The sequence below is a fragment of the Desmodus rotundus genome, chromosome 6, assembly GCF_022682495.2.
Source record: "Desmodus rotundus isolate HL8 chromosome 6, HLdesRot8A.1, whole genome shotgun sequence".
Lineage (NCBI taxonomy): Eukaryota > Metazoa > Chordata > Mammalia > Chiroptera > Phyllostomidae > Desmodus > Desmodus rotundus.
Genome location: NC_071392.1, coordinates 157,854,131 through 157,880,292, shown reverse-complemented (window position 1 = coordinate 157,880,292; position 26,162 = coordinate 157,854,131). Strand labels below are relative to the sequence as shown.

Genomic DNA, 26,162 nt, shown 5'->3' with positions numbered 1-26,162 from the left:
GCCGGCTGGCAAGTCGCCCGGCACCGAGTGCAGAAAAACACACTCTGCACAGGGAGGAAGTCACCGAATAAGTCACGTAAGCAGTTGAGCATTTCCCACCAAGACAATGTAGTGTGGCGTTGAGCGTGACAGGCTTGTCCCTGGGAGCACACCTCTGTGTCTTCCCTCCACGCGTGAGCTCTCCCAGAACGCTCGGCCCTGGGAGGGGCTCAGACCGCACCTGCCCGCCCCCCGCCCCTTCACGGGCTGCAGTGCGCTCCCACCCTGCTCTCCCGTTCTCCCTCCAGGGGTCTGCTTAGCTCCTGTCTGGGGGTTGCTGTTTGTTTTCTATCTGTGTTTCAGAACCTAGCTAACCGGGAAAAGGTGGGAAGGGTTTCTGCGTCACTACAGTGAGGACTCTGTGGTTGTTGGCCGGGGGGGGGGGACTGGGTTTGCAGGTCCCTGTCTGCCTCCCTGGTCCTGGCGAAAGATCGGCTGAGGTCACCGGGTCTTTCCGCTGATACTGTCATTTCTTCTTAGAAGGCCCCCCTCTGCAGAGGGTACTGCAGGACCCCGCTCTCTGTGGGCAGAGCCCTTTCATCGGGAGTTCAGCGTCCAAAAGGAGGAGGAAGGTTGCGCTTGGCTCGGGGGTTGGTTTTCTCACCGAGACCGAGAGCAGAACTTCCGGGAAAAATGGAGACTTCTGAACGTGTGGACAGGCCGGAGAGGGGGTTTCCCAGAGCTCAGTGCCCGGGCGTCCGTCAGTACAGTCGGTGCAGGTGAATGACCTGTTTTTCTCCAAAAGCTTCAAATTCTGCTTTGCCCTTGAGTGACGCCGGGGGTGAAGGACTGTCACCGTCTCGGGGTTCACACCCATAGCCGGCCTCTGCACCCCCGGCCCCCCGAGAACAGCTCCCCCAGACACACCTCAGGGCGCCATGCACGTAAGCTGCCTCCGTTCTGATGCTGGATAAACAGTGCACTACTTGCTCTAGAATAAGTTACCAAAAAATGAATGTGAGGCTCCACCAGGGATAAGAGCCAGAGCAGCTGACCGAAGCCCCGGGCACACACCGGGTCGCTGCAGGGGGGGCCCCCGTCGGCCTTCCCAGGAAGCGTTCCCTGCAGCCCCTCCGCAATACCTCTGCCCAGAAGTGACCCTCTGCACTCAGAATAACTCACATCGCTCAGATGTGCTGCTATGAGACCCGAGTGATCTGCAGGCGGCCAGTGGGTGGTGGCTCGGGCGAGGGCAGGACTCGGCCGGTTTCTGTCCATTCTTTCCAGATTGTTCTCCTGTGTTTCTCACATCCCTTTCATTTTAAAAGTTCCTTTCCTGAGGCCTTGTTTTCCACGGTAGGGTTTTTAAAGCGCTCAGGACGCGGCTCTGGCCCCATGCTCACAGCTCGGGGGGTTGGCACACAACCTCTGCCTCCTGCCTTTCTGTTTCACGCCAAAGCTGCTGCCTTTGGTGTCGAGGGAGGGGCTGGATCGGTGCTGGCGGGGGGCCTCAGTGGCACCACAGGCCCTGTGGGGTGGTAGGCAGCACCATCCCCGCCCCCTGGCTGGTGGCTGGGTCTGCGTCTGCCCTGGCCATGAGGGGCCCCGGAGCACTGCCGTCCTCTCCAGAACTGCTGCTGCTTCCTCTGCCCTCCCTGCCACCTGACCCAGGGTGACAGCCACTTCAAGAGTGGGATTTGGGGATACAACCCCAAGCACTTCCTCAGAACTGAAATAAGAAATAGGCTCATTTCACTGTTCAGAGAAAATGGTTTTAGTCTTAAGTTAAAAAGGAAGGTGGGTCACTTGCTGAGCTGTCTCTGTATGCCGTAGGCTTCGCAGGCCTGTTTGGGGGTACCTCTGTTGAGAGTCCTCTCTGGCCCAGTCTCAGACCCCCTCCCCCTGGCTCGACTGTGGCTCGTCTCGGCTGTAGCTTGGCTCTACAGCCAGGAGGCCATCCCTCCCCATGCCTGCAGGACCATGTCTGCAGGAAGGCCGACTGAGTTGGGACCCCGGGCATCACCAGGGGTGCTGCCTGACATGGGGCTGCACTGACTTCCCATAGGGGTCGTGAGAAGGTTCTGGGGACACAAAGCAACTAAACAGCATTGAGAGGTCAGAAGGACTCACTTCTCCAAGGCTGACGAGCCTCGCCAAGCTGCCATCACACTCGGGATGTCTGTACCAGCTGCTGTGGGAGCTGAGCCCTGGGCGTTCAGCTCCAGCTCATTAGTGATAGGAGGCCCTCCTGCAGGTGACCTTCGTCAGGTGGAGCTCTAGGGTCTTGCTGAGGTTCTGCTGCCATAGGGACGAGCATCTGTCTGCCTTTTTCCGCAGGGCTGAAGGGAAAATCTCCTTGAATTCATGAGCCTCGGGGTCATCCTGATGCTGGTGTTGGCTGCTCACTCTCTCAGAACTAGGGGAGCGGTCACTTCATCTCGCGGCACCTCTCTCCCCGGGGGGGAGACCCGCCTGCTTGTCATTCTGGTAGCCATTGGGAAAGTGGGAGGCAGCAAACATGCTCCCCTGCTTTGGTTGACCAGGTGCTGCTGGCTACACAGGACCCCCTGTGTCCCCACGAGCAGGCGGCTTCAGGTCACCTTCCCCAGGTTCCAGTCACCACGTCGCCTCTGAGGGTGACCAGAGAGTTACTCTCACCTTTCTGCCCCGACCCAGTTATTTTGAGTCCAAATAGAATTGGAAGAATTCTGGTTCTTCATTCCTGACTCGGGAAGCTTTTCTGGGATAGCCTGCTAATTTGATTCATCCACACATTTACTGATGGTAGACTCTGTGTCAGAAATCACGAGCAGTGAAGTGGAGGGCCGGCCAGGCCGGAGAGCAGCCTAGCAGTGGGGCCTGCCACGTGGCTCGGTATCATAAGGAACGTGCTCATCACGGGAAGATTCTACCGGCAACAGACAGGCCTTGTTCGGCAGGGCTGCGTCCTGGAGCCCGAGGCACACCGTGCCCCGGCGCCTGCACAGAGTTGAGCCAGAAGGAGGTCTGACTCTGAAAAGGACTTTTCTCCCTGCAAGGCCTGACAGGTAATACACTGAGCCTGTGGCCTCAATCTCTCAGCCTCCCCATTTTGGGTTAACTGGTCCAGGTTTTTTTTTAATCAGTAAAAATGGGATTTAAACTCAAAACATTTTAAGCTTGGCCCTTCCCTCCTTCCTGGTGCATCTTAATTTACTCAGCTCAAGTTCTGTCAGGATTGGGCGGGGGGCAGCAGGCGGCCGGGAGACAGAGTACACCCAGCCTCTCTCAGAGCAGCCAGGTTCAGACCCAGCAGCTCAGTGTACGTGAGGGGGCACCGAACCCAACACTGAGATTTTTTTTTTTTTTCATATCAGACTGCTAATTCTCCTGTAAAGGTAATTGGGGGTGGGGGGTGCTGTTAGGACTGTGTATGTGTGTGCGAGCGTGTGTAATTTTTTTTTTTACAGTGGCTGTCTAAAGTGTTTTTTACAATACGTTTAATAATCAATGCTTTAAGAATATCAGTGGTATCCTATAAAGTGGAAATTTAGGTTCTCAAGCCTTGGGTGTGAAGATGAGATCATGCCGTGATGTTTCACTACCTGTGAGCAAAGTCTGGTCTGGGAAACCCGGGAAGGTGTGCAGACACCCTGCTTCGGTGGCAGGAAGCCAGCACTACCTTCTGCAAGACAGACCCACCCACGGCGGCTGGGCCAGCCTGCGTTTCCATTTCTAATGGGATACAGTATTTTTTTAATAAGGAGCCATACTTTTTTTTAAAAGTTTGAGATATGAATGTGATTTCTAATTATATCAGACATTAATGTTTAAAGATATAACAAAGTTTAAAATTTCTACCTTTTGTTTTTCATTTATTTTAACTGTTCTTTTATCTTATTAAATTGTTGTATGTGGATGGGGAAGTTTTGTTTCTCCTCTTAGCATTTGTTTCTATAACCAGAAATAAAATTATATATTAAAGCAATGACAGCCGGGCTAAGCATGGTCTTTGTGGGTGAGCGGCTGCCTCGGGACAGACACAGATGGGCAAACAGCCCCCCTCGGCTGCCCAACCAGCGGCTCGCCCCGGGAAAGAGGCAGATTGACAGAGGATGTGATCTGGGGAGGTGCCTGTAAGGTCCAGGACTCGCAGGAGGTCCCTGAAGATCAACCTGCAGCTCCAGGGACGTGGATGAACCAGGGGAGCCTCCCCTGCTCCCAGACGCGCACAGCTGCCCACAGCTGCCTCAGTGGGCCCTCGCTCCCACCAGAAGCAGACCTGCGCAGATGTGGGCCTCCCTGTCCCTTTATGCATGTTGTTCCAGGTAGTGAGGTGGCCAGGCAAGGACTCTGCAGTCGGACAGCCTTGGGTGCGAGTGCAGCTGGGGGACTTGAACTTGCAAGAAGCCTCGTTTCTTCACATGTGGAGTGAGCACCCCAACCACAGGAATATTCTGTGGATTCGGTGACATCAACTGCGGTGAAATCAGCCTCTTTTCACAGTGCCTGCCATTTTCATAATTAAATCATCTTAAGACGACGCTTGGGTATTTCTCCTGCACACTACCTCTGACTTGGGGTTCAATAAAAGTGTTTGTCACAAACACCTGTCATCAAGCTTCTCGGCAGCACTTGAAACTTGATCTCTGCACTCTTGGCCTCGGAGACACAACATTCTCTCGGATTGCTTCTCAGCTGGCAGTGGGCAGAGTGGCCGCAATCACCTGGAATACAGCTGCTGCGTCAGGTCCCTCCTCCACGTACAGGGTGTGACCGTGGCCCCCTTAACCATTTTTTCAGCTCCAGACAGTTCAGCCTTCAAATGGTGCTAAATGACGCTCCTCAGAGCTGTCCCGCGGGTTGGATGGGCTCACGGATGCATAGCAATTAGCACGCAGCAGCCTTTCCCTACAGAAGGCCTGTAACCCGCGCCCTCCGCCAGCTCCCTTCCCCTTCGTGCGGCAGCTGCCGCCGCCCACGGCGCTGTGTTCCTGAAGCCACCTAGAACAGGGGCGCTGAGCGCCCTTCGGGAGCTGTCCCGAGTCCCGCGTGCCGGGCGCGGACGTTCTGGGCGTCCCACTACTGAAAGTGCCCAGAAGCCAACCAGGGCCGGCGTCCTGGGCGCAGAGGCCCCGCCCCGCGGAGCTCTGCCCAATCCCATTGGTCTGCGGCCTGTCCGTTCTGCCAACGTGACGACACCCGGAAGCCGGACGGGCTACGTGCCGGGCTTGCGGAGTCGCCAGTGGCTGGGGCTCCGGGGCCGCGGCTGTAGGCGGCGGCGGCGGCGGCGTGATGTTCTCGGCGGCGGCGGAGAGTCTGCTCCGCCAGGCCAGGTGCCCGCGCCTTTCCCTCGGGGCGCCTGGTGGGGGTATCAGAGGGGACCCGAGCGCGGCGACCCGGAAGAGCCCGTCTGGCCCCGCTTTAGAGACCTGGGGGACCGGGAGGCCTCGCCGGCCAGGCTCGGAGAGGTCAAGCTCCGGGGAGGGTGGAGCTGGTCCCGGGAGAGGTGGCGCCTGAGCTGCGTCCTGAGGATGAGTGGGAATGCAGAGGGGTTGGGTTCCCGCTGATTTCTAGGTCAGAAGCAGGCTGGCCAGAAGCTGTCGGTTGCAACTCAGCTGCCCCAGGATCAAGAGAACAAAGCCACAGAGAAGCCGGAGAGCCGGTGGGCGTGGAGCCGTGGCGATCTCTGTGTGCCCAGTTCGGGAGCTGGGTGCTGTCTGGGGCCTGTCTGTGGGCATGGCTTTCCAGCGGGGTGCGTTGGGGGGTTGAGAAATTGCCCACCGCCCTCTGCCCCGCGCTAGCTCTGGACTCCCACTAACTATCCGGTAGCCCCTCTCACTAACTAAGCGGTGACGGGGAGGACTAAAACCCCGGAGTCCATCAGACTCGATGCTACTTGTTTATAAGGGGGAAATGCAGGCAGAACCACAAACCCGTCGTAAACTTTTAAAAAAGGAAAAAAAGAAAATTGGGTTCTGAACTGGACCAGTTGGTGGGAAAGATGCTGATGGTTGAGGCTGCTGTGATTCTAGTGGGGAGATGTTCTCGAATGAAGGTTCGGTTCTAAGGGCTGTGAAGAGGGTAAAAATCTGCTATGGTCCCGTAACCCTTGAAAATGCGCGGCGATGCTCCGCGCATCTACGCACCATCTGCCTTTCCTTCAGTATGGGGCAGGTGCTCCAAAATTCAAGGCCCAACGTTGCAGTTCATGTTCCCGCATTGTACTCCAAGTCCGCTTGAATTTAGGGGCTGTATTCAACGAAAATACCAATAGATCTCTTTAAATACTCATACCTGACTCAGCACGTGACACACTCACTGCAGAGGTCTCACAGACAGGCGTGTAAGAACTGAGAACCACTCAGTGTTCCACTGAGGTTCCTCTCCCGAGTCACCTCCTACTTAAGGTCGTGTGTCTGTGGACTGAAAGGCAGAAGGAATAGCCCTCACTATTTGAACTCTTTCTCCTCTGTCTCTGTCTTGGGCGGGCGGCTGAATGGAGGGCATGACTTATATATGCAGTTTCTGTTGCCTAGGACCTGGGGGACGTTATTAGCTATCAGGTCTTCATTTTATATTGCTAAGTTTTGGGAGTTAGGATTTGGAGTGAATTTTAATATCCAACTCTGAAATATGGAAAGCAAGGGTGGAAAAAGGTATCAGAAATGTATCTTGTAAGCTAAGGAGAGGTGAAGGAAGTAGGTTTCAGACGGGGTGGGGGGACAGGGGTGTGTAGCAAGGTCTGGGAGGTTCCCTGAGATGAGAAAGTGCATCCGAGCATGAGTATTTCAGGTGGAGGGTCAGAAGCAGGAGGAAGGACTTGGTGGCTCCTAGGGACGCAAGATGGGGCCAGGGTCCCGGAAGCCTCGTTGGCGGCTGCCGGAGTTTGGGTTTGAGAGCAGTGGGGAGCTATGGGAGTGGTGGCACAGGCCCGCCTTTAGAAAGTGTGCTGTGCTTTGGAGACCGCGCTGGAAGGGACTGATGGGGGATGAGGCGTACCACCATTTGGGAAAGACTCTCCGTTATAATTGCGAGGCAGCCGGGTAGCTTCTCCCTCAGTCTCATTACCCCAGTTGGAAACAGACCTGGACCAGGTCTCTGGAGGAAGGGCATGGGAGGGGGGTGAGGGGCGGAGGCTAATCCATAGGGATTTGTCCCCCAGCCATCCAGTAAGAAGCTGCCCTAGGGCCCCACCCTTGGGTGTTTGTCATACCTTGTCAGCATCAGAGGCTGCCTGTCTCAGTTCAAGAGTCCTGAGCTCACACATCTGATCGGTTGAAAAGGGACTGAGTGGACTTCGGCCATGGCTCGGGGTGGACACACGGGGGGCACAGCCGCCGAGAGCCCCCCAGAAGTCCCCAATATACTGGCCCACTGGCGCGTTACTTTTCCTTGCTTTTTGGACTGGAGTAGAAACCTAGGAGCACTTTCCACTTTGAGACTTTGCAGCAGCTTGCCTGTTGTCAGTACGTCGGCATTTCGGATTAATAAGCCAATTAAGTGTTAGAATCAGGGGCTATGATAGGCTAGCCTTACAGTGTGCCATAGCCTTTGCCCTTTGACCTATTAGATTTAACTCTCGATCCCAGAAGGTAAAGGCTTCCCGAAGGAATCTTTTGAAAAACCACTTATTTTAGGTTAAATCTTCCTTACGTCTGACTCCTAACCTCGATCCGACTTAGTTCTTCCGCTCCGGGAAGAAAATCTGAGTGTGTGGAGTCTCCCTCAAGAAGGTTTGTTGTCACCGTATATGGGGGTGATGGTGTCCCCAACAGCCCTGTCCAGTGAAGGACGGCAGTGGCCCCTGGACTGCAGAGCCCCAGGGAGAGGGACTAGGTCAGACAACCCGTCAGCTAGTTTGTCCTGAGAGGCGTGCGGACGACGGAGCTGCCTTCTTCCCATGACACCATGGTCTCTCTCTGCTCGGAGGGATTTTCCCTGCGTCCTCCAGCCGCCGTCATAGTACAGGGTGGCAGTCGGGGGCCCCGACACGGTCTCGCGATGCCAGGCTGCTGGCAACATCCTCTTGGTTCAGGGAGATCCCGGCGGAGGAGCTGGCGAAGTTCTGTTCCCGGGTCAGCGGGCTGCTGCAGAAGGAAGACTCAGGGCCTGAGGCCACCCAGGCCCTGCGGAGGCTTTTCCTCATCGTCGCGGCCACCAAATATAACAGGAAGTGAGTGATGTTGTCTTTGGGTATGCCCGGCAGGTGGCGCTTCAGTCTGTGTCCACTCAAACCGTGCAGACGGTCCTCAAATATCAAAGTTCTCTCCCCCTGCCCAAGGGACGGGGCCGCTTCCCGGGGTCAGACGGCAGTGCTGGGGGCCAGGTGCCCGTGCCGAGCTGTGATACGGCACATGCCATCTGTGGTCTGGTCTGTCGCCCAGGCTGGAGAAGACGTGTGTGGACCTGCTGCAGACCACGCTGCTCCAGCCCGAGAGCCCCGAGCAGCTCCAGCTTCTCTGTGCCGCCGTCCTGAGAGAGATGGCGCCCAGCAACAGCCTGCACCTGCCCTGGGACCACATCCAGAACACACGGCAGCTGAGCCTGGTGGCCTCTGTGCTCTTGGCCCAGGTAATGTGACTGTCACCGCCCGGGCTGGCCACCCTGCCCTCAGTGGCCTACCCTGGGGCCCCAAGAGAAGCAGTATGCCGGTGTGCTGTCCCCATGCGGGTGGGCTCCCCTCGGTCACCGGCCTGCATGGCCACCTTGGCAGAGCCCATGCTCCTATGCATCTGGACTGAGCAGAAACCCTGCCCCTCGCCCTCCCCTTCCCTCCTTCCTTTCCCTGGGTTCCTAGGGAAGTAGCCAGGACACTGTGAAGGCTAATCCAGGCCACAGGGCCTGGGCTGCTCAGGTGATGCCCCTAGATGTCTAGAAGAGGAGGCATTATAGCATTAACGACGTTAACGGGTTCCCTAGCCAGACGCTTTCAGACCAAGTGACCTGTCGCTCAGGCACTTGGGTGCGTCAGCCCTTCCCTCGGGCCCCACCTGTGTTTAACTTGTAGGGTGACAGAGCGCAGGTCAGCAGTGTGGGCCAGCGCGTCTTCAAAGTCCTGGAGAGCCGGCAGCCCGAGGGGCCCAGTCTGCGTCCCCTCCTCCCGGTCCTGTCCAAGGTCGTCAGCCTTGCCCCAGGCACCCTCCACGGAGGTACCTCGCCTTCCTGAGAGGCCTGGGGCGCAGAACCAGGATGAGCCCACGTCGGGGGTGGGGGTGGGGGTGGGACAGGGGTTGTTATGTCTGAGTGGGTGTTGGGGAGGCCTGGGAGTGTGGGACTCTGTCGGGAGCTGCTGTTTTCCGGAAAGACCTGGGCGCCGGGCAGCGGGAGTCCTTGGGGCTGACCCGGTTCCCACGGCGCTGTCCCCACCCCTGCAGACCAGACCAACCTGCTCAGCAGGAGGCTGGTGGACTGGCTCCGCTACGCCAGCCTCCAACAGGGGCCGGCACACTCCCCCGGGGGCTTCTTCTCCACGCCCAGGGCCCGGCAGGTGAGGTGGAGGGATGCCCTGTCCCTGGGTGTCCCTGGGTGTCCCTGGGCCACCTCAGCCAGCCTGGCCAGCAGGGTCCTGTAGACTCTTCCTACCTTGCCCTCCTACCTGCCCTGGTCCCAGAATGGCCTTTCTTTCCTGTCTCCGCCTGGTGGGGGTGTGGGCAGAGCTGAGGGTCACAGAGGGTCACAGGTCCCTGATGCTGCGGGTCAGTTGAGGGCCAGACCGGCTGGTGAGGGTCACTTGTCTGGCGGATGCCTGCGTTTACGCGCCTTGCGAAGGGGGTGCCCCTAGTTCTAGAAGGCCAGGGTGGGTGAGCCCCTTGGCCTTCCCAGTCTCAGCCCTGCCCCTGCCCAGGGCCACCCATGCTCCCTTTCCTCCTGCAGCCTGGTCCTGTCACCGAGGTCGATGGGGCCCTGGCCACCGATTTCTTCACGGTGCTGTCAGTGGGCCAGCGCTTCACGGAGGACCAGTGGCTGAACGTGCAGGCCTTCTCCATGCTGCGGGCCTGGCTGTTGCACAGTGGCCCTGAGGGCCCAGGCTCCCCGGACGCAGGTGGGACCCGGCAGCGGCGGCCCCTGGGAGACGTGGGCCACCTGGGCTGTGCCTCACTGACACCAGCAGGCCCTCCCCATACGTGCAGAGTGGTCAGAGGGCCGTCCAGGACAGCTCCTTCAGACAGCCACCCTGAGCCCCTTCTCCAGACCTGCTGGGCAGAAACCTCAGCCGCACTGAGGGCCCAGAGCCTGGGGTGACTGCCGCGGTGTGCCCAGGATGCCTTCCGGGCCGCATCCCACTGAGCACTCTGTCCTGTCCTGCAGACGACAGGTCGGAGCTGGAGGGCTCCACGACGTCCGTGCTGTCCGCCGCCTCCGCCACCAGCCGCCCGCTGCCGCCCCAGGAGCAGCTGCGGGAGAAGGCCTTCGAGTACTGCCAGCGGCTCCTGGAGCAAAGCACCCGGCGTGAGTGGCCCACACCGTCCCGGTCCCGCAGGGCCGCGCTGCGGATGCTCAGGGAGCACGGCCCGGCAGCTCTTTTCCTGGGGTGCCCAGCACTGTACAGAACCCACCCTCCCCCACCCCCAGCTCTTCAGGGCTGTGTCCCCAGCACCAGCCACGCCTGCCCTGGGGATGGCTCTCTGCTCTCCTGTCCCTCCGCTCCCAGTGGGTGGCCCTCTGCCCACTCCTCCTGCTTCCAGACCATGGTGCACCCTCTGTCCAGCCGTCTCTGCTGGCACACAGACCAGTCCCCTTCCTCCCTTCCTTCCTTCCCCCAGGAGCCCTGAGGAAGGGGGACGCGGATCTGCAGAAGGCTGTGAGTACCCAGCGAGGTGGGAGGGAGCGGGAGGGGACTCGCCCCCTCCACTGACCGTGGCCTCGGGGTCCCCACAGTGCCTGGTGGAGGCCGTGCTGGTGCTGGACGTGCTCTGCAGGCAGGAGCCCTCCTTCCTGTACCGCACCCTCTCCAGCCTGAAGGCCCTGCACGCCCGGCTGTGCGCGGACCCCGCCTGCGTGCGGGCGCTGCTGCCCATCGCCCAGTTCTTCCTGAACCACGGTGAGCCTGGAGGTCACACGGCCACGTGCAGTCACAGCCAGGGCGGCTTCGCTCTCCCCAGGCTGCCCTCCCTTTGCCGGCGGGTGGCATTTCTTTGACGGACAGTTAGCACTGGGTCGTGGTAGCTCTAAAATGATTTGTGTCAGGAGTTAAAATGATATCGACTCTATGTCGCTCCTAGAACTCACTTTGCCATCAGAGTCCATCAGCTCCCAAAGAACGTTCCACCCCCTGCTTCTTGGCGGGGTGGTCTGTGGCTGCTGCCGCTGGGGAAGCAGGACATGGCTTAGCGCGTGTTTCTGGTGCCGGCAGACGTGTTGGAGCATCTGGGGTCCTAGAGACAAGCGGGCCGCAGAAACGGGCCGGAGACCCCGGGTGGTGCTAACCAGCACCAGGCGTCCTCACGATGACCTGTGCCTTTCAGGGGAGGCAGCAGCTGTGGACGCAGAAGCCGTCTGCCAGCACGCGTTCACCAGGGTCCCCTCCGAGTTCTTCCACAGCCCAACGCTGGCCTTCGAGTTCGTCCAGTTCTGCAGGGACAACCTCCCCCTGTTTGGCAGAGACCTCGCCATTCTCAAATTGAGCTTCCCCAGCCTCTTCAAGGCATGCTCGCTCGTCCCTGGGCCAGAGCGGGGGGGTGGGGGGCCTAGGTGGGGGGCACAGTGTCCCCATCTCATCCTGGGGCCTGAGGCCCAGTCACTCCCAGGCCTCAGCTGGGGCAGCCTGGGATGCAGGCGGAGGGCGAGGGGTGGGGCAGCGGATGTCCTCACGTCTTGGATACTCCCTTAGCTTTCGTGCGCAGCCCCGTGCTGACCCCTCTGGGAAGGGCTGACGCCGGGCTCAGTTCTCGCAGCACCTGCCCAGAGCACCGTCCTGCGGCCCAGCCTGTGTGCTCGGCCCTTCGGTGCCACCGGCATTTGACGTGTCTTCTGTGGCCAGCGGTCACTGCGTGGCATTTTCGGAATCATTGGAGACTTGGCCCCTCACCAAAGAAACGGCCGCAGTGACGAGGAGAGTGGTGGCAATGTCGGCATGAAAGTGATGCAGGAGCAGAAAGACCAGTAAAAGATGACAATGGAGGGGACTGCTTTCTGACCCCTGGGTCCCAGTGGAGTAGGAAAGGTGGGGCCAGGTTGACGCCCTGAAGAGAGCAGCACCCCGTGGCAGCAGTGACGAGGGCATGACCTGCTGGCCCCCCGTGGCCAGCCACAGCCCCCCAGCCACGGCCCTGCTCCCGAGCTTCAGGGCCCACGGACAGCCTCCTGGGGCTGGCCTGAGCTGCCCTGCCTATCCCCGCAGCTCCTGGCCTGGAACAGCCCGCCCCTGACCGCCGAGGTCTCGGCGCTCCTCCCGTCGCTGGTCGACACCAGCACGGCCGCAGAGATGCTGCACGCACTGCTGGACCTGCCGTGTCTGACCGCGGCCTTGGACCTGCAGCTCAGGTGAGCCCGCTCGCCAGCACGTGCCCGGGCCCTGTCCCCGCCCCCGCCCCCCAGCACAGGGCCCTCCCCACGCTGCCCCTGCTGTTCTGCGCCCTGCAGAGCGAGCCCACCAGAGCGCTCCTGGCACCCACTGCCTGGCCCTCAGCCTGTCCTCCATCAGCTGCGGGCCTCTCCACCCCTTCCCACAGGCGCTGGCCCCCAGCCCTTTCTGGTCACCCCACTGGGCCAGGGCGTTGTGATGTCATGGTGACGCCTGCTCGTGGCTTTCCCTGACTAGTGGGTGCCTGTGGGGGCCAGGCCGCGTCCAGCCCTGGTAGCCTGTGCTGGAGCCACGACTGAACCCGGCCTCGGCATCGCTCCACTCGCAGGTCGTCACCGGCTGCGTCGGAGAGGCCGCTCTGGGACACCTCCGTCAGGGTCCCCAGCTGCCTGGAAGCCTTCCGGGACCCACAGTTCCAGGCTCTCTTCCAGCACCTTCTGCGTGCCAAGGCCAGCGGGACCGTGGAAAGGTGGGGGTCCCTCAGGCTGGGGCTGTGTGGACAAAGCCCTGGTGCCCCCTCCCCGGGCCTAGTGCCTTCTTACCTGGAGGGATTGCCACTGTCACACCCGTGTCCACAGGTCAGCGCCCCTCCACCAGCTGCTGCAGCCCATGGCCGGCTGCGCCCGGGTGCTCCAGTGCGCAGAGGCGGTGCCCACCCTGCTGCAGGTGTTCTTCTCCGCAGTGGGCCAGGTGAGCCCGCTGCCCGGGCCCCATCCCCAGGGCGTCGCACCCCCAGGGCAGGCCAGCTGGGGCCGGACAGAGTGCAGCAGGAGGTGTTCACTGGGGGGCGCTGAGTCTCTCTCACTCTTGCCCCCAGTTCACCGACGGGGCCCTGACCAACCAGCTGGCGCGGCTGCTCCTGGAGAGAAGCGACTCGCTGTACCCGGTCCCAGGGTACGAGGCGTGTGTGCACAGGTGAGTGCCTGCTGCCAGACACCTGGGGGGGCCTCACCCCCATCCCCCCGCCAGGGTTCCACTGACCCCTTCACCGCCCCTGCTGTCCCTCCGGCTGCTACAGCGCTGCCACCCCAGCGCCGTCCCCAGGACCAGCCTGGTACTGCACAGATCCCCCCTGCCCCAGACCCAGAAGGTCCCCTCCCCCCACGCCAAAGCCTTCTATACTATTGATCCCCCTTTCTGAAAGCCTGACACTTGCACCCCACTCAGAGGACAAGGACCGAGGACAGAGCTGTCCCAGCCTCCTCCCCGGTTGGGCAAGAGGCTCCTTCAGGGGCCAGAGCTGTCCTTCCGTCTACCCGGTGCCCAGAGGCTTTCCCTTCTGTCTCCTGCCTCCCGCCTCCCAGCCCTTGTCCTGCGTGGGGTGGGGTGGGGTGCAGTGCGGGGCTGGGGTTGCGAGGGCCGGTCTGCGTCCCACCAGCATCCTCTCTGGGCAGGGTGATGAGCTCCCAGTTCCTGGTCCTGTGCAAGCGGCATCCCTCCCTGGTGGTGGAGCTGGCGAAGGAGCTCCTGGAGTTCGTGGGCAGCGGCAGCGGCGTGCGCGGTGGCGGGCACATGCTCACGTCGGTGGTAAGCCTGGGCCGCCCGTCCCCCGCCAGGCCCAGCACTCCTGGTTGGGGCTGAGGTGCCGTCCCCACAGGTTTGGGCCATCGGTGAGTACCTGGCAGTGAGCTGGGACCGGCGCTGCACCGCGGACCAGATCAACAAGTTCTTCGAAGCCCTGGAGGCGCTGCTGTTCGAGGTCACCCAGTCCCGCCCCTCGGCCACCCTTCCCAAGTGCCCCCCACAGCTCATCGCCACGCTAATGACCACGCTCACCAAGCTGGCCTCCCGCAGCCAAGACCTGATCCCCAGGTACAGGCCAGGAATGGGAAAAGGAGGGGACTTTGCAGGTGTCCCACTCCCAGAGGCTGGGACCCAGCGTCAGCACACGGGATTCTGGAAATGGGAGGGCAGTGTGGGCTGTGCAGGCTCTGCTTCCTCGTTTCTGAGCTGAAGCCCCACTAGCTGGTGCCTCCAGTGTCTGGGCTCCTCCATGGGACCCCTCCACCTGCCAGGGCTGCGGCTGCAGCTGACTTCTAGGACTTCTCGTCCCCAGGGTCTCTCTGTTCCTGTCAAAGATACGGACCCTGGCCCAGGGCCCGGCCATGGGCTCCCTGGGCTGCAGGGAGGACGCAGGAGCCATAGGCAGGCGGGCCACTGAGCTGCTGAACCTGCTGAAGATGCCCAGCGTGGCCCAGTTTGTGCTCACGCCCAGCGTGGAGGTGTCCGAGCCCCGCTACCACCGCGACACCAACACAGCCCTGCCGCTGGCCCTGCGCACGGTCAGCCGACTGGTGGAGAGGGAGGCGGGCCTCCTGCCAGGGTGAGGGACTGCGCCAGGCTGAGGCCGGCTGGGGCCGAAGACTAAGAGCCTGGTATCAGGGCCAAGCCAGCACTTCAACGGTCAGAGAGGAAACCAGGAGGGGTCTGAGCCCGGGAGACCCCGTGGCTGTCAGCACCTGGGTGATGCTCAGGGCCGTCTCCTCTCGTCTCACCTGGTGGCTGTCTCTCTCTGAACCCTCCCCTGTCAACAATGCTGAGCCCTGCAGAGAGGCGGCCCTGATTTGTGGCCCTAGCCCCGTGAGGCTGGATGAAAGCTGCAGAGAGAGATTCCACCAAAATAAATCTGCTCTGGAAGTTTCTGTGTGGAGAAACAGGACTCTTCCCTTTCGCCCTTTTGCCCCGCCCTGCCCCCCAGGGGAGAGGGCCAGGTCTGGGGTCAGGGGGGGCTGGGTGCAGCCAGCAAACAGCCCCCTGCTGCTTTGATCTGGGGCGCCCCCAAGTGCTGCTGGGAGGGCCAGCCCTGGGATGGAAGGGACCCTTGCCTGGCCTGTGGGACACTTGGGGTCACTCCTTCCCACCCGGTCCCCACGTGTGTAAGGGCAAACGTGGTTCAGCCCGTGTGCGCGTGTTCTGGGGGTGACAGATCACGGACGCCTGCGATCAGGAAGAACTCCATGTGACCCCAAGAGGCGACAGCTGGGGGTGCGTTTGGTCAGTGCGCTCCTTCGTGCACCTCCTCCCCTCCTGAACAGCTCAGGTGCAGCAGGCTGGGGCCCTGGGGGGCGGGTTGGATGGGCCACGGGTGTGGTCACCTTGGCTTGCCTGCTGCCACTGCTGTTAAGAGGGAGGGCAGGCCCACCAGGCAGGGGCCCCCACAGGCAGGGCTCCCAGCGACCGCGACATCTGCCGCCCGGAGCTTTACCCAGAACAAATCCAGGTTCACTCTGGGATTATCCCCAGTGGGCAGACACTCGCTGGCTGCCTGCTCCCTTAGTGGGGCAAGAAACGGCCACAGCCCCGGCGCTTCCTACCACTTCCATTCAAGTCCGCAGCCGGCTTGTAGATGAGCTCTTCGGCCACCAGATGGTGCTACTGCTCCATGAACATCTAGCCACCCGCCTACTGCGGCCCCACCCTTCGCTGTGTCCCGCCCCCCACAGGCTCCGCCCCTGGCCCCCTCAGATGGGGGCACCAGGGACATCCTGAACCCCCAGGACAGGGCAGACCCCGCCCGCCACCCTCCCCAGCCCTCCCCCACCCTACTTGGCCCCCGGGACTAGGGTCCAGGGGCCGAGGTAGGGGATGTGTTTATCGGGGACCCGTGGGGTCCCCACTTGGCTCCATAGGTCGCAGCAGCTCAGGGGGGGCGCGGTGTGTCCCCGACTGCAGGGCGCTGCAGTGAGGGATGAGACCGACAGTTCCCGCCGCCGGCCTCCCTGAACTCGTGCCCTGTGTGAGCTCTGTTGGGGGCCGTAGTATTTCCTTTCTCCTGGGTGCAAGCACACATTTGCAGTGCCTTTGAAAACGCACTGGTCTGGCGTTTGGGAACAAGGCGGCGGGAGGCCTCGACCGGGCGCGGGGGTTCTTCTGGGGCCAAACACTGACCGGCAGCCGCCCGTGCGCCCCTCTTCTGTGCCCGCCAGAGGGCAGCGTGGGGCCCAGGGCTTGGGACACACCAGAACACTGTTGGGAGCCTCCACCAAACCCCTTGACCAGAGGAGGCTGCCTCGGCAGCTGACTGGGACCCCTAAATCCGCAGGGTCTCTGAACCTGTCAAGGATGAGGACGCTGGCCCCAGAGCCCGGCCGTGGGCCCCCTGCGCTGCCAGGACATGGACCACCAGCTGCTGAACCTGCTGAGGATGCACAGCCTGCATGGATGCAGGTGACCAAGGCCCTTGTCACTGCAGCACCAACACAGCCCTGCTGCTGGCCCTGCCCGGTCAGCTGGTCGGCTGGTCACGCGCAGACTAATGGCCTGGTGGCAGGGCCCCGCCAGGGCTGCCGTGGTCAGAGAGGAAAACAGGCCCTCAGGTCCTGACTTTAGAACGTTCCGGGGACTCTAACCATCGCTGGGGTGCTGTGCTGAGCCTGCGAGTCCCAGGAGCAGCCTGCGCGCTGCCTGGGGCTCTCGCTTTCCCCTGGGGGCCGGCCGCCCAGGGTGTCCTTGCTGCGCCTTGTTTCCAGGCAGGGCGAGGGCGGACAGTCAGTTAAAGCTGTTCTGCCACCACCGTGCCCCGCATCCTCCCAGAGTCTCTCCCGCACTAGCTGGGAGGGGATTAAGTCCTGCGGTGCCCCCCCACCGCAGCCCCTGGGCCCTGGGGGAGCCCAGCAGGGCACCCACCCTGGCTCCATGCACTGCCGAGAATATGAAAGATAGTTTATTGAACCTATTTGTCTCCATTGAAATTGTCCAACATAAAAGCTCTGTAACAAACATCACGACTTAGTGTTATCTGTCATATAAATAAAATACACACTAAGATGTACATTATCCACAGGGTGAGGGGCAGCCAGTGTCCTGAAGGGGGCGCACCCACTCAGGAGCAGCTCACAGAGCCCCCGCGGCCCCTAGGACGGGGGCGAGCGGAAGCGGATCTTCTTGGCTGTCTCCACGTCGGACTTGGCCACCAGAAACCGCATCTTCTTTCCCCCATGGCGGATCAGGTCCACGGCTCTGAAACCAGCGAGGGGGTAAGGACAGGCCGTGCCAGCTCCCAGGGAGGGGCGGCGGAGCCTCCTGGAGGTGCCCAGAGAGGGGGACCCAAGCCTCCACCCCAAGGGTCCCCAGGGCATGGGGCTGTGTGAGGGCCCATCCCCACCCCAAGGAGCTCGGCCTCTGGTGGGAAAGAGGGGAGGGAAGGGGGGACGGTGGCCACAGAGAGCTGGGTGGGGGGCTCGGCCGCCACTTCCTCCTCTCTTGGGCAGCAATGACAGGACCTCTCGGGGTCAGCCTGAGTCAGACTCCTCCTGCAGGTGGACCTGGCCCCCTGGCTGCCCGGTGGCTTCACCGCCCAGGCCTCGGTGTGAGCGTCAGGGGTGGGAGGGGTACCTCAGGTAGCTGACCCCGGTCAGGCTGCTGCCATTCACCTCCAGGATTCGGTCTCCCAGCGACAGCCGGCCATCAGCGGCTGCAGGGCTGCCCGGGAGCAGGGTCTGCACGTAGAGGCCGGGGGTGCCCAGGGGCGTGTGCTGCAGGGACACAGAGGCCCAGTAAGGGCCACCACAGCCCCGCCCTCAGCGGCCCCGGGCATCAGCGTGTCTGCGAGCGCAGCACCAGACACCGCACCATCCTCAGGCCCAGGCCCGACACCCAAGGCCTGGGGACGGAGTCAACGGCAGGCCGGGGCAGGTTCCTGTGCGGCCCTCTCCCTCCGTTCACACTCCACTCTGGGGTGACACTCCGCCAGGTCCCTGTCCCAAGTTCCTGCCTCCTCCACCAGTGACGGGAGCCCTGGGCCACTCACCAGCCCGTCGATCAGGCCCATCCCCAGCCCGGAGGGGCCTCGTTCCAGCTCCACCAGGAAGACGGAGCAAAAGTCATGGATGCTGGAGGGGGCCGGAGGGGGCTCATCCTCGGAAGCCACACAGTCTCCTGGGTGGACAAGGAGAGAGGCAGGTAAGGGCTATGGCAGCCTGCACCTGTCCCGAGTCCGGGACCCTGGAGCTGCGGGTCGGCTGCTTCTCCAAAGGAAAAGGGCTCCCAGACCTCCATCGGGTGACGGAGATCGGGGACTGTTTGGGGTGACACCCCATGTGCCTGGAAGGGGCACCTAGGACCCCCTGTGGCTGCCCCAGGACACCAGCCTCTCTCAGAGACCGGCTGTTTCCAGGGGGCGGTCAAGGGGCTCTGCTGAGGGCACACCACAGCCCCCCCTCACCCCCCTGTCCTCCCTCTGCCATCCACAGAGCCCTCCTGACCCCCCTTCTCTCTCCTGTCGCAACTGTAGGTGGTGGCTCCACTTCTGTCCCTCCCCCAAGTGTCTGACCCTGCTGATGGGAAGTTCCAGGCTCCTAGCCCAGCACAAGGCCCCCAGGGAGCCTGCCCCCTACAGACCTGGGTTCTTCTCATCCCTGAAGCACCACCCCCGACCCTGAGAGCCCTGTGCTTTCTCCACAAGGTCAGCTGTCGTGCCCACCCGTCCCCACCCTGCGCCCAGGTGACCGCTGCCCTCAGAACACACTCCAAGCTCGGCCGGAGCTCCAAGGACTCGGGTCAGGACGCAGGCTGAGCCCCCGCTTGGGGCCAGGCCTGGCTGACTGGGGGGGCGGGCAGGTGGGGGACGACACTGCCCTCACAGCCCGTAGCCTCACGCACTGTTCACACATCTGTGTGTGCAAGACCCCCGGCCCTCCCTGCACGCCGTCCCTCCCCTGCCCCGGATCCCTGGCCCTCGCATCTCCGACACCCAGCGCACATCGCCTGCACAGCCCCTTCCTCAACCCTGTGTGGAGCAGCGGCTCCGAGTGCCCCGGAGCCTGCATGAGGCCGGCTTCCCTGGCTGCCCCATCGGCCCCCAGAGCCTTCCCGGCAACTGGGGCTGCAGGCATCCACGGGCAGGAATGGAAAGCCCAGGGCAGAGCACGTGCCACCAGGACCCGGGGCTGGTGCAGGTGGGAACCAGGGGACAGTTCTCACCTTCCGGAGTCGCCCCTCGGAGGTCACCTGGTCCGTCCCTCCTCCCGTCCAGGAGTGATTTCCCACAGGAGCTGCCGGGGTGGGGCCAGTCGGGGAGTGCAGGCTCGAGTGGGGTGCTGGGAGGCGTGAGCAGGCAGGAAGAGTCTGTGTGGGGGGGGCCACCGCGGCTCCCCCGGCCCGGCTGCCTTTCTGGAGGGCCCTGTGCCCGCAGAACCCTGGGTGAGGGGAGAGGGAGCGCCGGGCCACCTTCACCAGCTCCCCTGCCGGAGCCCCGGGGAGCGAGGGGGCAGCTCTGGCCCTCAGGGTGCCCCTCTGGGGCAGGGTGGTGTGGGCCCTGCAAGAGAGAAGGAGCTCAGGCACCAAGTTCCTGTCATGGTCAGGGAGGCAAGGGGCCCCCAGCTGTCCCTCTCGCTTCTTCCCCAGGGCGGGAGCCCTGGGTCCACCCCACCGTCCAAGCAGGAGCCACAGACCAGCAGCTCAGTGGTACCTCAGGGCCCTGGGGCTGGGGGGTCCCGCCGCGGGGGCTGGGCTGGCTCTGCAGGCCCCACAGGAAGTGGCGCAGGTAGAGAAGGTGCTGATAGATGCTGTCGTCCAGGCAGTCCGCCTCCAGGTCCACCTGGAAGCCCTCACTCGGCAAGACAATGGGTGGGGGGTTCTCATAGGACTCCAGGATGTCCTCTGAGGATGGGACAAGGACTGCTTGGCCTCCTGGCCAGGAGGCCACCCACCCCTCCCGACTGGGGGACCAGGGAACAAGCAACCAGCAGGAAGGCTCTGCTCCCAGCACTGAAAACAGGGAGCCTGAAAATGGGGAGGGCAGACGCGGTCCCGTGGAGCCTGTGGTCCTGCCCGGAGGGGCCTCTGCGTCCTGCCAGCCCTTCAGTGAGCAGCCCATGGCACCACTGACTTCCGCAACCCTTTTGTTCCCACTGCTGTGTGCTGTGACATGCTGTGTGTGACTCTAATGAAGGGAGGTGCAGGTCTGACCTGTGAAAATACACGTGTGTGCGTCCACATCCATGTGTGTGAGTGTATATGTATGTGAACACTCGTGGGCACGGTGCTGGGAATGTTTCCCGTGGACGGCACAGTGGTGCCCAGCAGGCTGACTCTGCTCTCCTCCACTGGTGAGGCCCCGTCCTCAGGCTTCATGAGGGGCAGGGAGTACCTCCGACCTGAGCCCAGAGCTTAGAACTTGGCCATGAACTATGGGCTCCTTGACCTCCACCTGAGGCCGTCCCCTGGTGGGGGCAGGGCAGGGCCCCTGAGGGAGGGAGAGGGCCCAGGGCGGAGGTACCAGATGCTCTGAGGGCTCTTCCAAGGGTTAGGCCCCGGGGAGGCTACCCCTGCCCCCAGCACGGTCCTGCCCGAGAAGGGGGCCTACCTGACTTGAAGGCATCGGGGCGGTCCTGGGCGGCTGGCTCCCAGGCACTCATGGGGCCCACGGCGGAGGCCAGCTGGTGCTGAGTCAGGAGCCGGTGCAGCTGCGCGGGGCTCAAGGCGGGGAACGCGGCCCGCAGGTCTGCCCAGCTCATCTGGGGGACAAGGAGGTGCCCTTACTGTCATTTTTAGTTTCCCCCCGTTTTACTGAGACAGAATTATTCAGAACTGTTACGATTAACGTGGGGTCTGCGTGACATCCCCTTCTGCGTTCTTCACACTGGCGAATTCCATTTCCCCACTTTTAGTGAAGTTCTCAAAGAATCAACTCTTGGCCCTGTTGCCTTTATTAAACATTTCTCCAACTGTTCAAACAACTTTGCCAGGAACCAACGCGGCTTCTGGCTTTTCTCTGCTACATGTGTGTCTGCTGTTTGACTGGTTTAGGGTCTCCTCTGTCACATCCTTCTTTCTACTTGCTTTGGGTCTATTTGCTTTCTTTTCCTCGCGCCACGATCGTCACTTCAGCTCTCTCCGATGTCTAACACGCACAGGCGAGGATATCGTTTGCCCGTGGGCACTGCTGGCAGCTGCACCGGTGAGTTTGGTGCACACGTGTTCAAACGCCTACCGATTCCAGTCTGGTTTTCAGAGCCTTTGCTCTGTTTTAAAGTCGTTCTTATCCATGCCCTGGAGCTTCAAAATTGTGTCAAATGTCACGAGGGGAAACCACCAAGCATTTCAGGCACCTCAAACATCTCACTTTTGCCTCCCCAGCCTTAAGATGGCCTAGCCTGTCTGGTCTCTCTCCCCCAGCACTGGCCCCATCCGGACGAAGCCTGGACTTCCGGTCACAGATCCTGCCTCCAGATGAAGCAGATGCCCCCGGAGGAAAAGCAGCAGCAGAACAGCTCCGGGGTCTCCTCTCTGCATATCTGCCACCCTCGGTCCCCATTGCTTCAGGAGCTCTCTGGGGCCTTTAAGCAGATGCCTCCGTGTGGTGGTCTCAGCACGAGGTAGGCTCCCCCTGAGCGGCCGCACCCACCGGGAAGCCCCCACTGCTCTTGTGCCGCCTTAGCCCACCTGGGCTCGGCTTCCAGAGGCACCCAGTGCCCACGACTCCTAAGCCTCTTGGCGGCTTTTTGACAAACTGGGTCGCATCTCAGGAGTCACTTCTCTCAGGTCCGCGGAGGCGGTCCCTACTCACCCCCTGCTTCCAGCTTCCAAAGCGTTGTCTTTTCTCTCTGCTGCGTTTTCTGTGTCCGTATGGCTTGGGCGGGTCAAAAGCATTGCTTTGCCTCTGTTTAGTCATGCATTCAGCCGTGGCCCTTCCCCACACATCCCCATGGTCTGAATTTTCTCAAGTGAATCCGTGTTTCACTTTTATAATAAATAAAGTAAAACAACGTTTGAAGGGACACTTGAGGAAGTTGTAGACCCCAACACGGGGCGGGTTCTCAGCATCTGCTGAGACATCAGTGGCTCCCAGGCCCCCACGGAGTCTTGGCTCCAGGACGCGCTGGCTGTGTGACTTCAGCTGGGCTGTCACGAAGCAGAGGTCACAGCCAGGTCTCCCGTAGCAGCACGCCGTGGGGCGCAAATGAGAGGCACGTGCAAAGCCGTCCATGCTTTGCAGGTGCTCAGGTGGCAGCAGTTGTGCCATTGCCACTGGCAGCAGCGGTGGGCGCACCCGCGAGGCTTTCTGGGTAGAGGCGGACCGCTCCATTTTTCATACCAAACTGAAACCCACTGTCCCCTCGGGAATATCACGCCACGCTGGCCACACCGCCGACCCAGGCCCACACGCCCCTCCCCAGACTGCACTATAAACGCTCTCCCGGTCACTCCCGGGGCACAGTGGGGTCATGCTAAGCAGGAAGGGAACCGCTGGTCCGGTTTCATTAGATTATCTGTGACGATTGTGCCAGCAGCTGGAAAGGGAGGGGTGAGGTGGCATATTAGTCCCCGTAGCTGTGGTGACAGATGAGCATAACCCAGCAGCTGCAGCAACAGGGATGTACACCGGACGGTTCTGGGGTCGCACCCAGCCAGAACCCAGGCCAGCAGGGCCGCTCCACTCCCGAGGCCCCAGGAGGGGCCCACCCTGTCCATCCACGCAGCCAGAGCGCAGCCCCTCGTGGGCACAGGGCCGCCCACGTCTCTGGGCTGCCCTCCAGCTGAGGGCACGTCCCCAACTCCCGGAGGCCACCGCAGTCCCTGGCCCACAGCTCCTGGCTCCGTCTTCAGGGCCGGCCACTGTGGGCCGGGCCCTCTTTTCCCTTAACTGTCCAGTCTCTCTGATCCTCTTCCATTTTGAAGGACTTATGTGGCCACACTGAGCCTGTGGGCTGCCCCAGGGCAATCTCCCCATCTCGGGCTCTTAGCTCTGATCGCCCCTGCACAGCCCCAGCCACGTTGGGTCACGTATGCGGACACTGGGGGCATTTCCGTGCCTACAGGCAGGAGCGGCTCTGCAAGGCCCCTGAGGCCCAGCGGCCAGGCCCCACGGCCAGCCTGGCCTGTGGTCCCCCACCCCCAACAAAGTGCCACCTCTTGCAGACTCTCCACTCCTCTCCTACCTGGATGAGCTGGGCGCGGGGAGTGGCCAGCAGGTTGAGCGTGCAGGAAAGCTTCCGGAAGAAGTGCTCCCCGGCCTCCCCGAAGCCAGCACTTCTGGCCCACTCCAGGAGCTGCTGCAGGCGGGCGCAGGCCTGGACGCCTCGGGGCCAGTGAAAGCAACTCAGAGACGGGCCTGGGGAGGGGGGCGGGGCCGTGAGGCCCGGGCTGCTCCCCTAGAGCAGGTCTGCTGCCCACACGAGGCCCCAGCTGGTCCCCTGTGCCTTCCCTCCCCTACTCGGGGCCTCAGAGGACAGATGGGAGACCTCCCACAGGTCCTAAGGCACTCACCTGCTTGTGGGCCCCACTCTGGGAGGGGGTGGGGTAGGCCTGGGAGGCGGGGCTGAAGGTGGCAGGGAGGGGCTAGGACAGCCACTGAATCCCAAGTGCACAGGGACATGATCCAAGACAGCCAGCCCTTGCTCCCACCGGGATCCTGCCCCAAGGCCCCCGCCCCAGCCTGGGGAGCCCACGGGGGAGACATGCATGTGCTGGGGGCTCATCCCTGTGTTTATGTGCCCATGCCCCCTGGCGCCCCGGAGCCCCTGGGCAGGATATAGAGGAATGTCTGCAGTGCCAGGATGTGCGGCAGGGAGGTGGGGTCAAAGGTCACACCGCTTCTCTGAGCCTGTCCCCTCCTCTCCCACAGGGGCTGTGGGACCTTGGGGACCAGGAGAGGCCAGAGGGGCCCTGTGCCGACACTGACCGAGCTTCTGCCCCTACGGGGACATGCTCTGTGACATCCCTACTCCCTGGGCCTCTGTCTGCGGCCCCCACGGCACCGGCACGGACCCCCGTGTCTGGGAACCCCCCGGCCACAGCCCAGTCCCCAGCATCCTCAGGAGCCATCACGAGGGCTCTGCCCGCAGCCTCCGGGACACCCGTGGCCCGACCCGGCCCTGCCCTCACCCTTGTCCAGGAGCTGGTTGAAGAGCAGCGTGCTGGAGAAGAAGAAGAGGTAGGCCAGCACCTGGGAGGCGACCTCCGGGTGCACCTGGGACTGCTGCAGGAGGTCCAGGGTGCTCTGGTAGACGGACACGACCCGGCGCAGCTCCTCGGGCAGCCGGGGGGCCGGGCACCAGCTCTCCCGAGGCTCCGTCTGGAATGGGGGGCACTCCAGCAGGGCCGGGAGGCAGACGTACAGGGACTAGGGGCCAGAGGGAGACACAGCAGCAGTTGGCGGGGCCTGGGGTGCAGGCCTCGGGGCTTTGGGAACACGGTGAGCCCCGGGGTCCCCAGGACACCTGCCTGGGGGTGGGAGACTCCATACAAGCTCCTTGAAAGGGGCAGGTGACCCCGGGACACACACAGGGGGCACAGCAAAGGGTCCCCCAGGCCCCTGAGTGTCTTGAGGGGGAGGGGAGGACTGGGCACAGGGCTGCCACCCTCTGGGGCAGGACAGGAGGTTGGGGAGAGCGTGTGGCTCCCTCCAGGCCCCAAGCACGCCCAGAGAGGCAGGGCAGCGCACCTTGGAGACGTAGTACACGCACTGCTGGAAGGCGTACAGCACCACCTCCTCCAGCTCCGCCATGGCCTCCTCGCTGGCCGACAGCGCGCAGGAGAACAGGGACTCCTTCGAGCCTGCAGGGCGCAAAGGCATCGGGTGAACAAGGGGACAGCAGGGCCTCCTGGGAGCGGGATGAAGACGCTGGTCTGCCCACCCACCCGCTGCTGCCCTGCACTGGACATGCGGCACCACCCCGCTGTCGGGGAAGCTCCTCTCAGAGCTGGAGGAGGGAGCTGGGTCTGCCGGGCCTCGGCTGGGCCTCCCAGGAGCACAGACCCGCCTCCCCACTGTTGGACAAGCCCCGCCCACCAACATCTGGACAGCCGCTGTTTCCTTGTCTTGCTGTTCAAGGCTCTTCCCCTTGGAGCACTGGAGTGGGGGCTCCTGCCGCTCGGCCCACGGCGGGCTCACTCCCCAGGAACCCTCTGACCCAGAAGCCAGACGCCTGCCTGAGTGCACACAGACCAGACATGCAGATGTGGCCGAGAAGCCCAGCTGCACGGCCTCTCAGCACAGGGGCGCCAACCCGCAGGCCTGCCATGGGGCCAGCTTGGCCAAAAGCAGACCCACACCCTCCTGTGGGCCTGGGGCCCTGGCGGGAAGAGATGGCACAGGGAGAGGCAGCGGGATCCCACTGCGCACAGCACAGCAGGTCCCCGGCAGATGCCACCCGGCCCCTCCGACATCATTGAAAACCTCCTGGAATGCCTGTGCAGCTAGGGCTTCCGACGGAGCCAACACCCACGGAGCCTTTGCGAGGCTTTGCATGCAACCTCCCTCCCATGCTGGCTCCCAAGGCCCAGCACCTGAGGACCCCAAAATCTACAGGGGCTGAGACAGAGCCTCAAAGACTTACAGGATTTTAAATGGGTAAAATAAACCCCGCCCTTGGCCGGGCCAACCTTTCATCCGCCCTGTGAACGAGGTCTCCTGGATGAGACTTCAGACAAAAAGACCGGGGAACGAAAAAGCGGTTTTTCCAGCTTTCAGGACATGACATCTCTGGTTTTAGAATTCTTCCCACAGACATTTCCTGCTGAAGGTCAGGAGGCCAAGTGCCGGCCCGAGCTTCCCCTTCGTCCTCTGGCTGACGAGATTTTTCCTCTGAGCTCTTCAGTCCCTGCACCGCGCATGGTCTCTGTGACTTCCTGCCGGCCGGCCGGTGTGGTCCAGGGTTGACAGAGGCGGGACCCTCTCCCAGCATCCACTGGGCGACATGACATCCGAGCTCCCCGACCAAAAATAACTTCCTCG

At 62.2% G+C, this 26,162-nt stretch overlaps 2 protein-coding genes across 4 annotated transcripts in view; one reads left to right on the top strand and one right to left on the bottom strand.

Moving 5' to 3' along the window:
- Positions 1-5,166: 5,166 nt before the first annotated feature.
- On the top strand, positions 5,167-15,126 carry AP5Z1 (adaptor related protein complex 5 subunit zeta 1). The gene is made up of 17 exons (XM_053926093.2): positions 5,167-5,294; positions 7,997-8,134; positions 8,346-8,532; positions 8,969-9,110; positions 9,336-9,448; positions 9,835-10,003; positions 10,270-10,410; positions 10,725-10,762; positions 10,840-11,002; positions 11,427-11,605; positions 12,302-12,444; positions 12,813-12,953; positions 13,063-13,174; positions 13,302-13,399; positions 13,879-14,011; positions 14,082-14,296; positions 14,541-15,126. Exons 1-17 carry the CDS (start codon positions 5,254-5,256, stop codon positions 14,809-14,811), a joined length of 2,424 nt encoding a protein of 807 aa, XP_053782068.1. The 5' UTR covers positions 5,167-5,253; the 3' UTR covers positions 14,812-15,126.
- Positions 15,127-17,164: 2,038 nt separating this feature from the next.
- Positions 17,165-26,162, bottom strand: part of RADIL (Rap associating with DIL domain) — a 45,311-nt gene continuing 36,313 nt past the window's right edge. Inside the window, exons 7-15 of one of the 3 annotated variants that reach the window (XM_053927218.1) lie at positions 24,870-24,982; positions 24,311-24,548; positions 23,365-23,537; positions 20,790-20,940; positions 19,893-20,083; positions 19,406-19,739; positions 18,234-18,361; positions 17,819-17,958; positions 17,165-17,443 (exon numbers count right to left, since the gene is read on the bottom strand). In XM_053927218.1, coding sequence (XP_053783193.1) covers positions 17,338-17,443; positions 17,819-17,958; positions 18,234-18,361; positions 19,406-19,739; positions 19,893-20,083; positions 20,790-20,940; positions 23,365-23,537; positions 24,311-24,548; positions 24,870-24,982 — 1,574 coding nt within the window. In that variant the 3' untranslated portion in view covers positions 17,165-17,337. The remainder of the gene's footprint in view (positions 17,444-17,818; positions 17,959-18,233; positions 18,362-19,405; positions 19,740-19,892; positions 20,084-20,789; positions 20,941-23,364; positions 23,538-24,310; positions 24,549-24,869; positions 24,983-26,162) is intronic. The other 2 variants (XM_053927219.1, XM_053927220.1) reach the window with 2 other exon arrangements.